The sequence below is a fragment of the Nicotiana attenuata genome, chromosome 5 (genome assembly GCF_001879085.1).
Source record: "Nicotiana attenuata strain UT chromosome 5, NIATTr2, whole genome shotgun sequence".
Classification (NCBI taxonomy): Eukaryota; Viridiplantae; Streptophyta; class Magnoliopsida; order Solanales; family Solanaceae; genus Nicotiana; species Nicotiana attenuata.
In genome coordinates, this window is record NC_031993.1 from 54,908,573 (window position 1) to 54,910,459 (window position 1,887).

Consider the following 1,887-nt stretch of genomic DNA (forward strand, 5'->3'; position numbering starts at 1 on the left):
GATCTCATATCCTTTATTAATAGCATACTTAGGTTTACAGTAAGCAGCACTCCTTATCACTAATCAAAGCATTTTATAAATTATTGATCCCAAACTTAGTCTAAATCCTATAGAGCTACCTCAGGTAGATTCTAGGAGGTGCCTAACACCTTCCCCTTAGAAAAATAAGAACCCTTACCCATAATCTCACCGGTTAGTAGACGAATAAAGAATATGACTTAGTAATTAAATAGGTACCCTAATATACCTTTAAATATTAGGTGACGACTCTCATTCATCAACAATAGAGAAACCACAAGTTGAATCCTGTCTTGACTAGTGCAAAATAGGGTGCAACAGTCACAACTAAGACACTCACCATGCTCAACGCACAACATAGTCAAGAAAAGTAATCTCCATTTAGAACTATGACACAAGATTCTCTACTACAAAAAAACAAAAACTAACTATAGCGGTTCTAGAAAAAAAAACACAAAGAAAAACCAAGGGGTAATTATTACACTACCTAAGAAAATAAAACAAACAAAAAATAAAATATTATTTTTCTTCAACTTTAAATCCCTCAAGAAAACCGTCGATGAGATCCATCATCAGAAAAAGTAAAAAAAAAAAATCTCATAACGACAAAACGACAAAAATGACAAAAATACACATATATACATATTTACATTCCTCCACCCCACACTTTAAATTGTGGCATGTCCCCACGACATACAAGTAAAAGCAAGAGGTAGGAAACTCCCCTGAATAATCTAGTTTGGGGCTAAATTAATATCGGGATCCACCTTGCACACCCGACCCAGTGCACACATCCATGCCAAGATTTTCTTCTGCCTTCTTAGGGAGCACCCCACACTTATCATGCTTCACCTCTTTAGCTAGCTCCTTTATGGAATCTGCCTTGGAATCAGGGTATGCCATTAAATTATCTCTAGGTGCACCTACTGCCTCCTTCATTTTGAACACCACCCTTTCTTCCCCCACTCTTAGAATGAGCTGCATTTCATGAATATCTAATACAGAGGTCTCCCTAAAATCAAAGGGGCCTTTTTATTCTCTTCCATATTGACCACGATGAAGTCCACAGGGAACGTAAATTTTTCCATCCGAACTAGGATATCTTCCACTATTCCTTCAGGCATGATTGTGGTCTGATCCACCAGCTGCAAAGACATGGTATAGATCTGATTTCTCCAATCTCTCCTTCCAATTTTCTGAAAATAGACAAGGGCATATGAATAATAGAAACACTTCAATCAGACAAATATTTTTCAAATTTAGTACTTCCTAGAGAGCAAGGTATATTGAAATTCCCTGGATCTCTACACTTTTGAGGGAGCATATTTTTCAGAATAGCACTACAATGCTCTGACCGATGTCTCTTCTGCTTTCCACTTGTTCGACAATATATCCTTAAAGAACTTAGCATATCCTGACATTTGAGAGCGTACCTCTGTGAAAGGTAGATTAATTTGCACCTGCTTGAACACTTCTAGAAAATGCCCAAACTGTTTGTCAAGCTTCTCTCTTCTTTGCTTCTGAGGGAAAGGTAGAGCAGGCATATATTTACTCTCTTTAGTCTCGTCATTACTTCTTTGTTTGGCTTTCTTCTTCTTTGTTGGGTGTTTGCCAAGCTTCTCTCTTCTTTGCTTTTGAGGGAAAGGTAGAGCAGGCATGTATTTACTCTCTTTAGTCTCGTCATTACTTCTTTGTTTGGCTTTTTTCTTCCTTGTTGGGACTTCGGATTTCTTCTTCTTCTTCTTCTTCTTCTTCTTCTTCTTCTTCTTCTTCTTCTTCTTCTTCTTCTTCTTCTTCTTCTTAATCTTAACACTTTTCTGCTCCCCTCCAGTCTTAACTTGATTTCCAGTCAACTCATTATTCTGTGTC

General features: G+C 37.4%; 1 protein-coding gene across 1 annotated transcript; it reads right to left on the bottom strand.

The window, feature by feature from the left end:
* Window positions 769–1,676, bottom strand: LOC109226232. The gene is made up of 3 exons (XM_019391025.1): window positions 1,374–1,676; window positions 1,071–1,214; window positions 769–996 (listed from the first exon to the last, which is right to left on the bottom strand). Exons 1-3 carry the CDS (start codon window positions 1,674–1,676, stop codon window positions 769–771), a joined length of 675 nt encoding a protein of 224 aa, XP_019246570.1.